Below are 19,269 nucleotides of genomic sequence, written 5' to 3'. Positions count from 1 at the left end.
TCATCCTGTAAATAGCTGTTTACACCAAGCAGCTGAGCCATGAACCTGACTTACGTGTGTGAACAAGATAACATGGTAGAGGTTAAGCACTATGTTTTAATACTAGACTGTGGCATATTTATCTCTTTGTTTCCAGAAACTGGCATAGAAGGTGTTTTTTAACTATTAGATGATTTGAATAGAATTTGATGATATACAAATTAAAACAGCATCTTATCATTGAGAAGAATTTAAAAGGTCATCCAATTAAACTCACAAACTGAATCTCCTCAAAACTATTTTTGAAAAGTAACTCCATCCTCTGTTTGTGCATCTCTTACCTGGACCAGCCCATGATATTGGTAGAATTTTAATTGCCGGAGCAGTTGAATTGAGAAAACATTTTAATGTGTTTATAACAGTCTTAATTTCCTCCTCTTGTCCAGTGCCATATGGAAGAAATTTAATTCCTTTTTCTTTATATTTGACAATAGGCCTCAAAAATCTTATTATCATTGAGCAGAAAATGAGGGCATCCACCAAATGCTGAGTATGCTTGGCCCTGAAAGTATCTATCAGGTCTACATTACTAGGATACACATTCCACAAGCCTGCTTCTCCACCCTTTCTCACTCCCCATTAAACTATACATTTACAGTCCTCTAGGTAGAGACTATGTCTTCTTCATCCATCTTATCCCGAGAATTTCTAGGATCTGAATAAGCATCTCTTGATATAACACTACACAATTTTGGGATATTTAAAATAAATCTAGTACTATATATACTATGTATTAGTAACTTCATTTGGCTGTTTTATTAGCTTGTGAAAATGAAACTAAAGAGTTTGAGATGGAATAAAATATTTACTGGATCTGAAGCAGAAGTGGCTTAAATTATGTATTAGTTGATTTGACAATTACTTACTGATATCTACTATTTGCTGGAAGCTGTCGAGGTTATAATGGTAGATAAGACAGGAAGGGTCTCTGCCCTCTTAGGGCTAATAGTCTAATGCAGGAAAGTAAATGTGGAAATAAATAAATAAGATAGTTACTTTTAGACAGTGATCAGTGTTATAAAAAAAATAAACCAGGATAATGTGATGGAGTGACCTAGGGGAGGGGTTGGGGCAGGAGAGGTATATCTGGTATGGTGGTGAGAAAAGGCCCCTTTGAGCACCTGAACATCATAGGTGTTAAGTGTTTGCCAGGACTAGGCATAGAAAAACTTTCTTCAAAGCTGGGATTGTTATCAAGCCTTCCTGACTCCAAAGTTCAGAGATCTTTGCACAACACTACAATGAAGTTCAATTATTGATCATACACTAGTGGAAAAATCTCTTTTAAAACAGGTAGCTATTCTAAGGGGAAAATGTTGAGCAGCCTGGAGTGGAGTCTGAAGTTCTCTTATTAAAGGGAATAATCATTAAGTTTTGAGTTCATTATCCTACATTCTGGCTACTAATTCTGATGCAGATACAGCCTAGGACTCAGCAGTGCAGAATTATTAGGTACTCTTGTACTCATCCCATGAACAATGGTGCTTTAAAATAAGAAAATTCCCATGATAAAATGCCAGAAGCTGTGTCAGTGCAGTGGATGAGAATTTACTAAGATCAATCTGAGTAGCTAGCATGAAAATTGCTGTGTCCTTGGTATTTCTGAGTACATGTTAACAACATACTGGGTTAATTCCCACTGTCATCTTCATTATTTGCTCAGTTATTTTGGCTCCCTCTGGGTGGACATTTCACAATAAGGAAAAATAAAAGAGGTCAGTGGATGCACTAACCTGAAATGGATTTTTTTTTAAATATCAATAGTTACCTTGCTTAGTGATCAAGAGATAAATTATACTCATGGCTTTCCCTCTGCCACATTCATTTTACTACTGCCTATTTTATTTCTAGTAGAGCTTTTTAATTTTGTGTCATACAATTATATGTGTCATATTTACAGATTGCATTTTGTTGGACCATCTTGATGATATCAAGAAGTTCCTAATGTTATTTAACTAATGGAACTCTTAAGACAAATAATTCACAAGTCTGAATTCCTAAATGGTTTGAATCACATTCAGGAAGTGCTCTAAAAAGCTTTCATATACAGCTTTGCCGGCTTGTAGGGAAAGTATGACCCTTAGCTCACATTTTCTGTCTGCCCCACATTGATCCTCTGAGCAATCCCAGACCAAAGGGTTTCCAATCAAAAGAGGTGATGTAATTTGACCAAATTGGACTCTTAAACTGCTTCTGTCTTTGATCTCACTGATAATCAGATTCAGGAGGGAGTAAAATTTAGCGATTTGCTCTGCTGTTACTCTCTGAATCAGAATTCCCTCCATCCCTTTTGCAATTCTATAGTAATGGCAGGCTCCAGAGCCCAGATTTCCAGCTAACCACCTGATTTGTTTGGCTATCATAGTGTGTTAAAATTTGTGCATTTTGGACTTCAGCTTCTGATCTTAGAGAAGTGATTGGGGTAGCCTTCTCTCCATAATATCTAAAATAACAACTTTTCAAACTTGGACAACTGGTTGTGTACGAGTGTGATATGTGAGAGATAGGATACAAAAAGGTAAGCCCATGATCTCCCTGGCTTTTTGCCTAATGGCACCTTGGGGACTGTGACACAGACACACAGTATTTACACTGAGCGAGGAAATCAAAAGTAGAGTTCATGACTACTGCATTTGTAGACCTGGGTACTGGAGAGAAGAAAACTATGTAGACAAAGAGCTCTAGAAATCCACAAGTCTTTGGAAAAATACAAAGGGTGACACTTCTCAGAGTCAGGCAAGGAAGAGCTACCAGTGAAAGAAAAACCACCAGGGAAGAAATGACTGCTAAAGAGTTGGGAACTGAACAACTTAGGAGCACATACAAGGCTGAGAGACATTTGATTTAAGACCACCCAGACTGAAGAAACTTTATTTAGCTCCCCAAGTATTAAGTAGAGACCCCAAATAGTATATGCCTTAGAAATAGGTCCAATCTAGCCTTAGAGAGAAGCCTAGTTTGGACCTACTCTAGAAAGATAAGCAAGATGCTTCAAATAAGCAAGATGTTATGCAAGTAAATTAACTACCTTTTAGAACAAAAATTAACAGGCATTTATAAAATTCAGACAGTCAGTAGTGTACCATCTATAATGTCCAGTATAGGATTAAATTTAAAAAAAACAACTAGACAGAAAGAAAGCCAAAAAAAAGGACCCATAATCAGAAGAAAGATAGCCAATAAAAATGGCTATCATGTGGAATTAGGAGATAAATACTTTAAAATGAGTATTATAAATATATCTGTTGAATTTTTAAAAAGACCATGAACATTATAAGAGCAAATAGGAAATATCAGTACAGACATTTTGATGGAGAAATATAAATTCAAAAACTGAAAAAGAAAATCCTGAAATTAAAAACACTGCAGATTAGATATCAAGAAAGAAATAGTCAGCAGAAACTATCCTAAGTGAAATACAGAGTGAAAAAAGGATGGAAAAAAAATAACGAGAACCTCAGTGACGTGTGGGACAACGCTGAGGGGTCTATCCTAAATATAACAAGTACTAGAAGAAAAGGAAAGGATGAATAAATGAAAGAATGAGCAAAACATACTTGAAGAAATAATGGCTGGTTTTTTCAAATTAAATAAAAAATATATTCACAGAACTAAGAAGTATAAAGAACCTTAAAGAAGATATATACAAATAAAACTACAGCAAAGTGTATCATGATGTAAGTTTTGAAAAACAATGAAGAGAAAATCTTAAAACCTGTCAAAGAAAAAGAGAGGGGGTGTACATAAAGGGAAACATGACTAAAAAATAACAAGAAAACCCTGCCTGATTCATATTAGAAATAATATTAGCCATAAGACAATGGAATTGCACCTTCAAAGGGCTGAAATAAGAAAAAGAAAAAGAACACTTCCAACCTAAAGTTATATATGCAGTGAAAGGCACCAGAGCAACATAATGAGGAAATAAAAATCTTTCCAACAAGTTGTGCTGGAACTGGATATCCATATAACACAAGATTAAACTTCAATTCCTACTTCACAAAATACATTAAAAATAATAATAATTGGAGATGGATCATAGACCCCCCCCCAAAAAAAAAAAGATGAAGCTTGATGACTTGGGGGTATTTCTTAGAACACAGAACACAATACCATTAAAGAAAACATTAATAAATTACACCTCATCAAGAGTAATAACCTTTGTTCACTAAAATATACCACTGAAGAAAGGAACTGGCAAGACACAGACTGGGAGAAGGTATTTGCAAAGCATCTATCTGACAAAGAACTGGTATCCAGGATAGAAAAAAGAACTGCTAAGATTCAATAATGAAAACACAAACAACTCACTTATAAAATGAACAAAATATTTGAATAGTCATATCACAAAAGAAGATACCAATGACTAATAAGCACATGAAAATGTACACAGTATCTTAGTCATCAGTGACATGAAAAATACAAACTACAGTGAGCTACCACCATGAACTCACCAAAATGGCTAAAACTAAGATTAACAACACCAAATGGCAAAGATGTGAATACACTGTCGGTGAGAGTGCAGAATGATACTACCACTTGGGAAGAAAGGTCTGACAGTTTCTGATAAAACTAAGCCAGTAATTCCACAGTAGATATTCAGATCAGAGAAGTAAAAATAAAAGTCCATAAAGAGACTTGGATAAGAATATTAACAGGAGCTCTATTCAAAACTGTGAACAACCCAAATGTCCTCCACCCAAAGAATGAATAAATAAAGTGTGATATATTCTTTTAAAAAAACACTCCTTGGCAAACAGAAGGAGCTAATGACTGATACAACGGCATGAATATTAATAATATTTTCTGAATGAAAGAAGCTTTATACAAGAGTGCATTCTGTATAGGTCTAGGTACACTGAGTTCTAAAAGAGGAAAAAATAATCTATTCTGATAAGGAAAATCAGAACATTGCCTTGTCAGTGGTGGGGGAGGTAGGAGTAGCAGGGATTGACTGATAAGGAGAAGGAATGAAAGGTTATTATCTATGGTGATAACATTCTATATCTTGATTTTAGGTTACACACATACATATATATGCATTTCTTAAAAATTGTCAAATTATACACTTGTGTTTTGCAATTTGTCACTCTATACAAGTTTTACCTCAAAAATAAAATCAAGAGAACTGTAAATAAATATTAAAATTTGGATAATATAAGATGCTTAAAGGTTTAGGTGATAACTTTTACTCATGTCTGTAACTACGTTAAAGGCATCAAAAATAAGATGCATTAATGTATGCATACAGGAATGGATAGATGGATAGATATGTGATAAAGCAAAGACAGCAAAATGATAGACTCTAGGTAGGATATATGATTGTTCATTGTATAATTCTTTCAAATCTTCCAAGTATTTGAAAACTTTGTTAATAAAGTGTTGAAATATAAAAATTAAGATGAAATAAGATACTTTCAGATTAAAACAAAGCTGAGAGAATTTGTCACCAGCAGATGTGCACCACCAGAAATACTAAACAGTTTTTCAGACTAAAATGTTACCAAGAATGAATAGTGCCAGAAATGGAAAATATGTAAATAAATATAAAAATCTTTTTTCTCAGTTCTTAATGTATTTAAAGGATACTTATTTAAAGCAAAAAATAATAGCAATGTATTGTGGCATTTATAATAAATGCAGAACTGAAATGTATTATAACAATAAAACAAAAGACAGGAGAGAAGTAATGGAAGTATGCCACTTTAAGGTTCTTATAAAATATGTAAAGTGATTAATTCAAGGCAGATTGTGATAAGTTCAAGATAAATATTGTAAACACTATAGAAAAAACAAAACAAAACAAAAAAACATGGAGGTAAAGCCAGTAGGCCAAAGAGGTGATAAAATAGAATACTAAGAAATTATCAATTAATCCACAAGAAGGCAGGGAAGGAGAAAAAAGCAAACAATAGATGTAAATGTAGACAACAAATAGTAAGATGGTAGACTTGAAGCCAATAATACTAATAATTACATTAAAGACAAATGGATTAAACATATAAATTAAAAGGCAGAAATTATCATATAGTATTAAAACCAAAACCCAATGATATGCTGTCTATAAGAAATGTACATTAAATATGAAGACATTGATAGATAAAACAAAAGAATGAAAAAAGATACACAATACAAATGCTAACTATAAGAAATCTGGAGTGGCTAAATTAATATCAGACAAAGAATATTAACCAAAAAGACATGTCATAATTTAAAAGAGTCCATTCATCGAAAAGACATAACAATCCTGAATGTGTATGTATCTAAAAACACAATTCCAAAATAATGTGAAACAAATGGCAGAACTGAATGGAGAATTAGAAAAAAACATAATTCTATGTAAAAATTTAAACACCGCTTTCTCTCAAAAGATGAAATATTAGCAGATTTTAAAAAATCAATAAACATATATAAGACTTGAACATCACTGACATCAATTGACTTAACTGACATTTATAGAACACCAAAGCTGCAGAATATACATCCTTTTTAAGTGCATGTGAAACATTCACCAAAATAGACAATCTGCTGGGAATTAAAAAAATAAAAGAAGCACCGATAAACTTAAAAGAAATGAAATGATGCAGACTATATTTTTTTGGCCATGAAGGAATTAAATTAGAAATTAGAATCAAATGTGTCACACTGTGCTAAGTACGTGTTACTTGCTCCCTCCAGTCTCACAGATACACTGAGAGTTGGGATCAAAAGAAAGAAAAATGGAAGCCTTGAACCAGTTCATATACACAGTCTGCACCAGAGCCTGAACTTGAACTGAGGTCTGTCTAACACCAAATCCCATGTTCCTTCCACTTCACTGTACAGTCTTCCCAGGTAGTTCTAAGTCAGAGGTACCCTTTCCCTGCCTTTTAATATCCATTGCTGATTTTTAAAAAATTACCTAACTTAAATGACAATATGAAATATCAAAAATTATCAAGATTGAGAGAAAATAGTCAGTTCTAAAATTCAAATACATTTTAATACATAATGTAATAAAAAATGTTATCTAGAAACTTCCCAAATATGTAAATTAAGTAACACATTTCTAAATAAACCATGGGTCAAAAATAATTAAAAGGATAATGAAAATATTTTGAACTGAATGATAAGGAAACTTCAAGATTTCATCATTTGTTTGTTTCAGCTAAAGTGGTCTTATGAGGGAAATTTATAGCTCTGAATGTTTATATTGGAAAAAAGGATTATTTAAAATCAATGATGTGCTTTTATCTTCAGTTGAGAGAAAAGAAGGGCATATTAAATGCAAAGTAAGCATAAAGAAAAATCAGAGTAAAATGAATAAAATAAAAAATAGAGAAAAATAAATGAAAACACCTTTGTTCATTGAAAAAAATCAGTAAAATTGGAAAACCTCTTTCTTGAGTCATGAGCAAATTGACAGAAAACATAAATTGTTAATATCAGGAATGACAGAGGGAGAATCACTACAAATCCTGCAGGCATTAAAAAGATAAAAAAATAACATAAAATAATTATGCCAAAAATGTGACAACTTAGATGAAACAGAAAAATTTCTCTGAAAGACAAATTCCCAAAATTGTCACATGAAGAAACAATATCCAGATAATTATTAAAGAAACTGAATTCATAATTTACAGCTTTCCCATAAAGAAAACACAGGCCCAGATAGTTTCATGGGTATTCCCTTCAAATATTCGAGTAAGAAGTAATATCAATTTTACACGTAAGTTTTCAGATAATAGCAAAGGAGGAGCCATCAACCGACTCATATCATGAGGCCAACATGACATTTTTACTAGTCAATGGCATTACAAGAAAAGAAAATCACAGACCAATATCCCTCATGAACAAATATATGAGCAAAATCCCTAACATAAACAAAAATCTTCTAAAAATATTAGCAAATAAATACAGGTATATATAAAAAAGGATAATACATCATGATGATGTTGGGGTTTATCTCAGAAATGAAAGGTTGGATCAACATTTTGAAATCAATCAATGTAAAGTATAACATTAGCGGAATTAAAGAGAAAGATTATATGACCTTCTCAATGGATAAGAAAAGAATTTGACAAATTTCAATAGACATTCATTATAAAAACAATACAAAATGAAACAAAACTCTCAGCAAACCAAAGACAGAAGATTAATCCCTCATGTACATAAAGGTTATCTACAAAAACCTACAAATGACATCATACGTATCATGAAAACTGAATATTTGCCTTGTACGATAGGGAACAATGCAAAGATGGCTGTTCTCAATTTCTGCTGATTATGCTACTGGAGGTCCAAAAGAGTGAAATAGTCAGGAAAAAGAAATCAAAAGTATGAAGTGTAGAAAAGAAGGAGTGAAAGTTGTTTATTTGTGGGTGACATGATCAAGTGTGTAGAAAATGCTAAGATGCCAAAAAAACAAAACAAACAGAAACCCTATTTTTTGGTGAATTTAGAAGTCAAAGGGCCATAAAAAAATTAATTTCATGTTTATTTTTTTATCAATGAGCAATTTGAAAATGAAAAATTTTAAATATCATTATAATAGCATCAACAACAAAATAGTGATAAATTTAACTATATGTGTACAAGACCTGTACACTCGAAACTAAAAAAAAAAAAAAGCATTGCTGAGAAAATTCAATTAGTCCTAAATAAATTGAGAGCTATATCATGTTAATGGGTTAAAAAACTCAATATTGGTAAAACTTCAGTTCTCCCCAAATCAATTTATAAGTTAATGCAATCCCAATCAAATTGCAGGAGACTTTATGTAGAAGTTGACAAGCTGATATTAAAATCCATATGAAAAAATATTTGGTCCCTAAAATAGTCGAATCAATCTTGGAAAAGAAAAAAATGGAGGAAAGGACATAAAGTATATGATTTCTTGACTTACTTTAAAGCTGTTAATCAAGACAAAGTAGTATCGGACTAAAGATACATAAACAGATTAATAGGACACAATAGGGAATGCAGGAATAGACCCACACTCATAGAGCCATTTATTTATTTTTGGCCAAGTTGTCAAAACAATTCAATACAAAAAGGAGGGATCTTTCAATATGAGGCTAGAACAACTGGTTTCTGTATGGGAAAACAAAAAAAAAGAAATTTATCATAAGCCTACGTATAGAAGAAAAGTCTTTATAAATCAAACATTGTTAATATGGGATTTAGAAAGTACTAACTATAATAGAAGAAATGTATTAAATGGACTTCATGAAATTTTAAAAAATTCTGCTCATCAAAAGAAAAAATTCACAAACTGCATAAAAATATTTACATATTAAATATTTATTATATAAATATATATTAAATATATCTATATATAGAAAAGATATATAGATATAATCACTAACAACCCAATAACAAATGGACACCTCACAAAAAGAAGAACTATTATATAATGGTAAATAAGTCCATGAAAAAGTGTTCATGGTAATGTAATACACATATCATTAGTATCTGAGAAATGCAAATTAAAAACAATGTGATACCTGTACCTATCTACTAGTATGGCCAAAATTTAGAAGTTTGACAAGTCTAGGTGAGGAAGTAGAGCACCTGGAATTTATATACACAGCTAATGGAAATGTAAAATGGTACAACCTCTTTGGCAACAGGTTTGGCAGGTTCTCATAAAGTTCAGCTTACACCGTGCCTGAGTCCCTACAACTCTGCTATTATAAAACTTATGTTTATCGTTTTGACATTAGCTGCCTTTCCTTTAATACTTTGCTTTAACTGACTAGATGAATTTGTGCAGCTGTCAAAAGACCTACCCCTGTTAACGCTTCTCATTCTAGGCTCTAGCCTCTTCCTGTCATCTTGGCGACGTACATAGAATGCTTTGTCAATGAATTCAGAATTCAGAGAAAGACCCCTACATATAGTGTATGAATGTGAACATAGATATCACCTATGAATTTCAGCATTAGCTGGCCCAGAATAGAATCCAAGTAAACAACACCTCTGTTACCACTGGATGTACACAGATCCAACTGGGTTATATGTAATATTAATGCAATTTCAGCACAGATCATCTGGTCCAGTAGCTGCATTTGTCACTCCATATTCCTGATGCCATTCGTATTAAACCACTGAGAACACAGCCTTCTGTGAAAGGAGAGTTACTCAAGCAACTCTGGTGGACAGACTTCCACATCACTCCTAGATTAAACATTATTTTAATTGATTGTTTTGATTCTATCCATCTGACAATGTTATTATGTTTTCCTCCATAATGTTGCCCAAAACACATGCCTCAGAAGATGAATCCCACAAAATGCTCCATACTTAAAGAATCTGGAATCAAATATATTTGAAAAAATCCTGCCTACTATATTCCAACCCCTTGCAGATATTCACATCAAATACTAATATATTAAAGAACCTAAGGGGCCCTGAACTAAACTAACTTGATTGATTTTGCTTACCCCAGACTTTAATGATACTTGAGTATAAAAGACTTTGTCAAATAATACCTGTGAATATCGTGTGGAAGTAATAATAATGAGCTAACATGCACTGAGCATTTAATATGTTTATACATATATATGCCAGTAACTGTGCCGAGTACTTTAAAACAACCTTATGAGGGAGTGGTATTCTTTTGCCTACTTTAAATAGAAAGAAATTGAAGCTCAGAGAGGTTAAAGTGACTTTTCCAAAGTCACAGAATTAGATTACATAGAAACTAGTATTCCAACACAGGCTATCTGTGCCTGGAGTAAAAATAATGAATGGCAGTACTATAAAGAGTCTTAGTAGTGTTCTTAGGAACTAACTTTGGGAAACACTGCCTTAGGTCAAGGGGTTCAGTCTTTTCTCTTTACACTAGCTTCTGAGGAGCAGAAGCAATTAACTATTCAGAACAAATCCACTAAGTCTTCTTAAGAGGCATATACACTTCAGTCCTTTGCTCTTAACTTTCTAAATTGTAATAAAATGTTAAAGTGAAGTCTGTTTTCTCATCAGCTTTAAAAAAGGTTTAACTCCCACTGAAAAATGCAGCAGTTATAAATGAACATTTTTTATATAAACATTATAGGCTCTGACACTGGGATCCAGAATAACCCTGAATGGCTTAACTTCATGTGTGATGAATCATCATCATTATTATCCAGATCACTGAAAAACATTCATGAGAGAATTAATTATCTGGGGTTCTTTGTTAGGTGAGAGACCCACAGAGAATCTTAGACACAAAATGTTTCAGGAGCAACAGCTCACACAAGAAAGCTTTATCATTTTTATTTATTGTAGGAAAATATAGTAATATCGATATAGAAATCATTTTACAGCCTTTTAAGTCATAGTTTAATTAATTTTCATTTTAGCAATTGTGGCTAGTGGTATATTATAAACCTGCTTGAATATTGGCACATAGTGTTTAAAATTATCATTTTAAAATTATATTTTTTGAGAATATTTTATATCTTAACTACTTGAATACAATTAGATGGTTGCTATTTATAATGTTTCATTATTATAGATAATGCTTCTAAGAATATAGATGGGGACATAATTCTCTTTCTGTTAAGTTAGTTGTTCAGGAAAAATTCCAAAAGTATTAAGTCATATGGTACGACCATTTTTCATAACGCCTAAACTGCCATCAATGATTTCTAAAAGGGTCTTTACAATTCACCAACAATAACTGACTCTACCAGTTTTATTAAATCTTTGGTAGCTTTAAATATTTTCTTTATTTTTCATTACTGTATAGATATAAAACTATGCTTCATTATCATAATCATATGGAATTTTAAAGTCACATTTGGGCATTAAGATACTAAAACTATAAGAAATATAATATTTTGAGTATCTTTATATAAATGGAAACTTTCTCTCAAGATTTTTTCATTCAACTTTAATTCATTACTATGTGTCAGATATGCTAAGTGCTGGAGCTCTCTCGTTCTCAGTTTCTCCTTTTTTCTTATTCACCTCAGTGTTGCATTTGGAGTTCACAGATTCATCTGCTGAGTGCATCCATTACCTTTCTGTTTCACCTTGGCTGGTTTGTCAACCTCCCCTTTGGCATTTCTGGCATGACAGACATAGTTACGCTTGAGATCCTCAGCAGTAACTTTCTTGATGCTCAGAAGCTGAGTCCTTGTCTCGTCTTCTGTTATACTCAGAGTTACACTAGAAGTAGGGGAAAGAAAATCAAACCATTAGCGAGACTCAGGGGCCAGAGCTCCTAGGTGAGGATGTCGATAAGCTGAGTTGCCTGTGATCCAAAAGGAGTTACAAAAGGAGACTAGCTTCTAGATTCCAATACCATTCTTTACCATCTATACTACACACAATCCCAATATGTAGATCAACTCCCAGAGTTAGCATCATACTAAAGATCTGTCTTCAAAGGGAAACGTCTTCTATCCTCAAACATCTGAGGTAGGATGCAGCATCGTTTTAGAGAGAAGCTTCTGAGGCCCGACCCCTTTGGAGTTTGATCCAGGCTTTGCCACTTATTGCTTATATACTTTGGGCATGGTAACTAATCTTTCCACATCTTAGTTCCTCCTTTGAAAAGGAGGAAAGTGGCAATGTCTACATATTGCACTGCATGTATTAACTTACTCTAGAATTCTGAGGATTGAGTATGTTAATGCATAAGTGTTAGAACAATGTTTAATTAGGCTATTATTATTATCCCACAGTGATAGTTGATACATTTCAGAGATTCCCAAAACTTGGATTTTGAACACAGATAGAACATTTTGGTCAAACCTCATGGTTATATCCTAAAAAGAATAAACTTCTCAGAGCAAGTAAACATCGTGAAAATAAATATATCCAATTCTCAGCAAGTTAGAGATCAAGTGCTTTGGGTCTAAGATCAAGATTTAAGATCCCTTTGAACTACTTTGCTCAAAAGGAGAAAAAAAAATTCTCTCTCCTACAGTTGACTGACATCTGGGTTCTTCTGATGCAGTTTACTGTAGGTCATGAGAATTTGGTTAAGGACTGTGATGGATTTAACCTAAGCTTAACTGCACTGCTGAACAATGAACAATGACTTGTGTTTCAAGAGCAACAAGGAAGAACAACATGACTTTCATTACTATTCATTCATTATTATTGTGAGGGTTGGAAGCACAATGTCCAGAATTCCTGAAATAATAACTCTCCTTCTGTGCCTCCAGCCACATCTTTCATCAATTCCTTCAGCAAAAACTGCTCCAATTTCAGGAAACTCCTTCTGTATCTTTTTTTTTTTTGCGGTACGCGGGCCTCTCAGCACCGTGGCCTCTCCCATTGCGGAGCACAGGCTCCGGACGCGCAGGCTCAGCGGCCATGGCTCACGGGCCCAGCCGCTCCGCGGCATGTGGGATCTTCCCGGACCGGGGCACGAACCCGTGTCCCCTGCATCGGCAGGCGGACTCTCAACCACTGCGCCACCAGGGAAGCCCCCTTCTGTATCTTTAAATATGTTCTGCTTCTTGAAACCTCCACACCTTCGCACAGGATGTTCTTTTTACCAGGAACATACTTTTGATTTCTTTATCTAGTTTATTTCTACTCATCCTTCAAATCTTTATTTAGTCTCTGTATCATCTGAGAAGCATTACCGAATCCCCTAAAGCTGACTGGAATCCCCAACTAAATCTTTCTTTAACATTCCATACTTCCCATTCACTGCGTTTATCACATTATACTGGCATTTCTGTTCTATGATTGTTACTCCTATAAAATCTACTCAGTTAGGGACTAAGTATCTTGCAGAGTACCTGATGACATTTTATAATTTCTGCATAAAGTCTAAGTTTACTAGTAGGGGATAAATGTCTTTTAAATTCTAGAAGTTCAAATAGCCTAAGATATATCCACACACAGATGATAGATAAGGCATAAGTTTTCAGAACTACTTTGTCATGTAATTAGTCAGCTGCTCATTTTAATTAATTGTTGCAGTTCTCCTTGCCAACTCAAGCCACTTCAAAAAAAGTCATGTTTATTTATGAATAAAATGACCCAGCTTGTTACTTTGAGAATGAGCTATATTACCACAACATCCATTTAAAAAATAAAATTTAAAGAACATTATTTAGTCAATATTAAAAATTATGCTTAATTAAAAATGTGACTTGTATGCTATGAAAATTAAGAAAGAGGAGGAAAATAGGAAATATATGCTGACTATAAGACAAGAAACTAACACAGTTATCTGAGGCACAAAAACATAGGCCCAGACTCCAGACTTGAGAAAGAGAATAGGGCCACACTGGCAGGCTTTCATCTATCCACAGCCCTATATCCTGGCCTTTTCATTCATATAGGATATGCATTCCATCTACCTTCAAGTGGGTATCATAAAGATGTAATCATCAGGTAGCATCTGGGGCTTGGATTGCAAGTCCAATAATCCTGCTTTGGGGTGTAGCCACTAAAGACTTGAAAATCTTGCTGATATTTGTTAATGATAGGTGAAAATTAGAATTTTAATTTTCATTGATCAGCATACACTGGAAGGCATTAGGTTGAGGGACAAGGGTTAGTCACCCCCTTGCCTGTGTCAATGATACCTTTCATTAACAGCTACGTCAATAGTGGTGTCCTCTGGCTTTTTTCCATCAATGGTCCACCAAACCTCATTGCGAGAGTCCTTCAGGAAAGTAAAAAAGACTTTACAGGGGATGAGTAGCTCCTCTCCTGAAAAAACAAGTTAACTCATCAGTTTGTAACCTTCACATGGTTATACTGGTTCCATTCTGTGATTAATCAAAAGCCATAAAATTTATGTGTGCCTTCAACCCTACTTCTGACTGATTTTCAAGTGGGCTACCATAAGGTAACCTTTTTCCTTCACTGCATAAGAAACAAACCAAGAAAAGGACAGCAGCTTTATATAAAACTATTAGACTGCCCATCTTTTAATACAACCTATATATGTTCTAAAATGACAGTATTTATTCAAAAAGGCTCTGACAACATTCCTTTTTTTAGCCCTAAACCTCCACGGGCTACTCTTCTCCTTTGTTATTTCCCTCACAAACAACGGGTGATTGAGGTAAGGTTCTCCAGATCTTTGGACCTTGGCCCAGAAAAGATGGGGCAACGCCATCACTGAGAGGACTTGGCCAGGCAGGATGCATCTGGAAATGCTCAAGCTATCAGGATGCAGTCAATGAGTTTAAAGACAACTTTTAAATAGAAATGCTATGCTACCCTTCTGAGATGGAACATGAGGATGGGGGGATCTCTAGGCAAAACTGGTCATAATAATCATAACAACAACAGCAGCACACTCACTGAGAACTTTGAATAATTCACTGTGCTAAATATTTATTATATTTGGCTACTTATTAATAAGCTTATTTAATTTTAACAAAATATTATGAAATAGTTTTTAAATTCATGTTTTATAGATATAGAAACTAAAGCTTAAAGATGTTACATGTCATTCCAAGGTCAAATTGCTAATAGTGGCAGACCAGGATTTGACCTAGACTGACTTTACATTTCAGTTTGCCCAGAACAGTTTTGTTTTATGCTTGCTTTCCTAGTTATTTATTAATATCGACTGCTTTCACTCTCAAAAGGTGGCCAGGTTGAGATGATAAATTATATTGTCATCACAATTTGAACTCAGGTTTGTCTCACTGAGTGGTCATACTCTATCCTCTTTTCCAATGCATGGTTTTTATGCCTTCCTCTCCAGTTATAAAGTGAATATGGATTCAGGCATGTTTTTATAACCATAATATGATAGATAGAGGAAAGATATTTAGATGATTAATAAGGGTTTACCCTGATAGCAGGAAGAATGTTCATATTAATACATAAAACCACTACTGATTCTAGGAAATCTGGTCCATTTGGGGTTGGCAGACTCCCCTTGGTATTATTTTTTCACAAGGCAGATCACTATTTGAAACCTTTTCTTAATTTGAGGGGGGGTATCATTGTTCTCCATCTATGTTGAACACTGCTTCAATTATCTTTAGTACATTTTAAACAAATTTTCTTTTATACTTTTCATTGGATTTGAAGTGAATTTATTGGTAAGGATGCAATATAGAGAATGTTAAAATTTTCTATGTTTTTTCAAGTTAACCGTGAGAGGCGTTGAGTCAGAAGAGTGACAGATTATGCCTTATTTGGTCAGTTCCAAATGATTTTTGTCTAGAATGAAAAATTATGAAAACTAAAAGGAAACCCAGGTAGCCAGCGTATGCATTCGATGGTGTTCTGAATCAAGGTGTACTAGTCCTATTAGTTGTTACCTGTTGAATTCACAGTTCTGACTCCAGGTCTACTCCCTGCTCCTTTGTAGTGGGGTAGAAGTTTAAAGGACATCTGGTGCTCATGTTGAAGTCTCGGTAAACCAAAGCCCTGCACAGGCTAAAGTTTGCATCAAACAGAAATCGCTAATCAGAAGAAAACTGCTCACAGAGGGAGAAGGGAGCATCTGCTGTGAGAGAAGCAGAGAATCCCTGAGCTGCCCATGAGATCAATGAAGCAGCTAATACCCAAAGCTGACTAGGTTTCTGAGAGCACTCCAGTTTCAATTCATGTGTTTCTTTACAATAGCCCTCTATTCTCTTGCGTTAACTTAAGTGACATTTTATTCCTCGTAATTAAGAGAATCTAACTGATATTCCGAGGCACAGCTATAATTACCTGGTTCTTTCTCGTAGACCACAAGATCAGTGGGTGAATAGAACTGGGGAGGCAATGCATCGTTTGGAGAGCCTGTGATAGAGAGGAAGGGACAAAGGGATATGATGTCAAATCATGTAGCCTTTATTCCACATAACCCATTTCAAAATTCTGCTCTTCAGTAAAGCATTGCCCAACTTCCTGGCATAGTTTGTCAATTCTTGAGAGGGCCCACAGTTCAATGGATAGTCAATTACAACACTTCTTTCATTTAAAGGAAGCAAACAAAGGGAAAAAAATATACTGAGGATCCTTCATGCTTCGGATAGAATGTTTATCCAGTGTTTTTGCTTCCCAAAGCCTATATGAGATAAACTTCTTTCTCATACTACTTAATAATTAATCGATTTCAAGTCTTTCTCAATTGTTTCTTTTCTACATATTTCTCTTCAACATGCCCAGAGTGTCTAGTTTGGGAAATGATTAAATAAGTAAGTATTAATTAATGAACAAGCAAATGGAAAATTCACAATCACAATGTGAGGTCAGTACGTAAGTCTACCTGTTATCTAGTTATCAGTTGAATGTCCATTCATAGGATTGCTGCTTTTTATAACATTATATATTCCTAAACTGAAAGAAAGATGCCCTGAAAGGGTTTAATAATGTAGTATTTAAGTGTAGAAGTTTCAAAGATTTAATGACCAGGGTTCTAACCTTGACCTGACCATATACAAAGCATACAATTTTTTTTTTTTACTTAAACTTTGAAAATCTAATTTAATCAACTCTAAGATGAGAGTAATTAAACTTACCTCACAGGTTTATTATGTGGATTAAATTAAGTAATGCATATTAAAGCATCCTACTGGTGTATAATAAATACTCAGTACTTCAGTTTTAAAAAACAAACTTGGGAGTTGGATAAGAAACACACCCCTCACATATGTGTCTGTCAACTTCTATTTCTATAAGTCAAAGTGAACATGCATGCCTGTTCCCAACTCTCCAAAAATGAATACATTGAAGTATATATACATTGGAAACAATTTCCAAGATGTATATATGGTTAGATTATTCATGTGACTTTCAATGTCCATTCATGTTAGGTTCTAAATTTAGTCTGATTTTTCTTCTGGATCCGTCCCCAATTCAGCATGATTCCAAAGGTAAGCAGAGAAAGAGAAGTGATTACAAAATTGTTTGATGTGAATTTTATTTGCACTATGTTAAAGCCCTTTGAAAAAATTGTGCTGAACTTGGTGTCAGACTAGTAGAAAAAGCCCTAAACACAGAGTCAGAAGCCTGGGATTTAGAATTACTTCTTCCACTAACTCAGGGAGCTTCTCTAAGCAGGTTAGTTTCTGTTGTTAGGACTCAATGTTTCCATCTATTAAAAGATGGGGTATGAAAAAAATCTCACTCTGATATGCTGTCATTTTATTTTCTTCTTTATAAATTTATTTATTTTTATTTATTTACTTTTGGCTGCACTGGGTCCTCATTGCTGTTCACGGGCTTCCTCTAGTTGCAGCGAGCGGGGGCTACATTTCGTTGCGGTGCGCGGGCTTCTCATTGCGGTGGCTTCTCTTGCTGCGGAGCACGGGCTTTAGGTACGTGGGCTCAGTAGTTGTGGCTTACGGGCTCCACAGTGCAGGCTCAGCAGCTGTGGCACATGGGCCCAGCTGCTTTGTGGCATGTGGGATGTTCCCGGACCAGGGCTCAAACCCACGTCCCCTGCATTGGCAGGCGGGCTCTCAACCACTGCGCCACCAGGGAAGCCCTGTCATTTTTAATACAGTGGGTGCAGTAGTATTTAGGGCTCTCCTCTAAATGCCACCTATCCTGACACTGGTTCTCTTGATTTCTAGGTCTGACGGGAGTCTGTTGACTCTGCCTAGACACTGTCCTTTCCACTTCTCTAGTTTCTCACCCCCAAAGAAAGCAATGGTTGAGCACTAGCTTCAGCAATTGCTACAGAAGTTCCAGTACATAAAAGACATATTTTACCTAATTCAAGTAAAATACTTTTTTTTGACAACAATATTAACTAATATTCATTGAGTTTCTACTGCTTGCCTGGAACTGCATTAGCATAATATGTATATTATTTCTAACATTCTGAACTATACTAAATGTTAGGTTATTGTAGTCCTAGAGTACAGGCAAGTCATAGTGCTAATAAATGGCAATGGTATAATTTGAACACAGATATGTCCGCACTCTTTTCACTCTCCAAGCTGCCTTTACTTCATTCATCCACATATTCATTCAGTAGAACAATAGTTGTTAAATGCCTAGTATCTACGTGGAATTGCTGAGGCCTTGGGAATAGTGCGGTGAAGGTAAAAGATAACCCTCTTTTCTTTCAGAATTTACACACTTGTTTTTAATAAACTCTTAAGAGCCTAAACAAAAGTATTGCATTTTGTTGTGCGCACTTAATACAAATCATGCTTACCTACCACCTTTACAGTCTGAGTCCTGGTGAGATGGAAGGTACGTCCATTTTCTGGATATGTAACAACACATGTGTAATCGCCATTATTTGAAACCATGGCTATGATAAAACTCAAGTTCATGCCTTCGGGTATTACATTATTAAAGTTGTGTACTTTATAACAGCCCTAA

At 34.6% G+C, this 19,269-nt stretch overlaps 1 protein-coding gene across 2 annotated transcripts in view; it reads right to left on the bottom strand.

Moving 5' to 3' along the window:
• The window catches only part of IL1RAP (interleukin 1 receptor accessory protein), a 123,662-nt gene that overhangs the window by 12,201 nt on the left and 92,192 nt on the right, over positions 1-19,269 (bottom strand). For both annotated transcript variants that reach the window (XM_032631290.1, XM_032631289.1), the window contains exons 5-8: positions 19,100-19,265; positions 16,660-16,731; positions 14,562-14,688; positions 12,029-12,177 (exon numbers count right to left, since the gene is read on the bottom strand). In XM_032631290.1, coding sequence (XP_032487181.1) covers positions 12,029-12,177; positions 14,562-14,688; positions 16,660-16,731; positions 19,100-19,265 — 514 coding nt within the window. The remainder of the gene's footprint in view (positions 1-12,028; positions 12,178-14,561; positions 14,689-16,659; positions 16,732-19,099; positions 19,266-19,269) is intronic.

The sequence above is a fragment of the Phocoena sinus genome, chromosome 4 (assembly GCF_008692025.1).
Source record: "Phocoena sinus isolate mPhoSin1 chromosome 4, mPhoSin1.pri, whole genome shotgun sequence".
NCBI lineage: Eukaryota > Metazoa > Chordata > Mammalia > Artiodactyla > Phocoenidae > Phocoena > Phocoena sinus.
The sequence above is the reverse complement of the archived record's forward strand: the minus strand, read 5'-3'. Positions and strand labels throughout refer to the sequence as shown.